This window comes from Nestor notabilis, unplaced genomic scaffold (genome assembly GCF_000696875.1).
Source record: "Nestor notabilis isolate BGI_N333 unplaced genomic scaffold, ASM69687v1 scaffold19597, whole genome shotgun sequence".
Lineage (NCBI taxonomy): Eukaryota > Metazoa > Chordata > Aves > Psittaciformes > Psittacidae > Nestor > Nestor notabilis.
The window spans coordinates 4,156-4,479 of NW_009935412.1; the positions used below are offsets into that span (position 1 = coordinate 4,156).

Here is a 324-nt window from a genome sequence, read left to right on the forward strand (position 1 = left end):
GGACATACTCTGCTGGGGCAGATGGTCCTGCAGCAGCTGCCGGCCAAGGGCCAGGTCCATATGCTGCCCAGGGAGACGCAGAAGATGCTGCTCATCTACATCCGCATGGTCACCTGGAACCAGATCCTGGACCCCTGGGTCTACATCCTGTTCCGCCGGGCCGTGCTGCAGCGCATCTACCCCGGGCTGCGGCCGCGTCCCTCCATCGCCTCCCTCTACCCCGTCCTCAACCTCTCCCTGCGCCGCAAGCTCAGCCCCAGCTCTGTCCTGCAGTGATGGCCCCGTGTGAGGACAGGAGCAGCCGCCTCCACACCGGGGGAACCA

The 324-nt window shown here is 66.0% G+C and overlaps 1 protein-coding gene across 1 annotated transcript in view; it reads left to right on the forward strand.

Moving 5' to 3' along the window:
- TBXA2R (thromboxane A2 receptor) overlaps window positions 1–276 on the forward strand; it is a 1,855-nt gene extending 1,579 nt beyond the window's left edge. Inside the window, exon 3 of the mRNA XM_010017845.1 lies at window positions 55–276. Within this exon, the coding sequence (XP_010016147.1) occupies window positions 55–276 (222 nt within the window). The remainder of the gene's footprint in view (window positions 1–54) is intronic.
- Window positions 277–324: the final 48 nt, after the last annotated feature.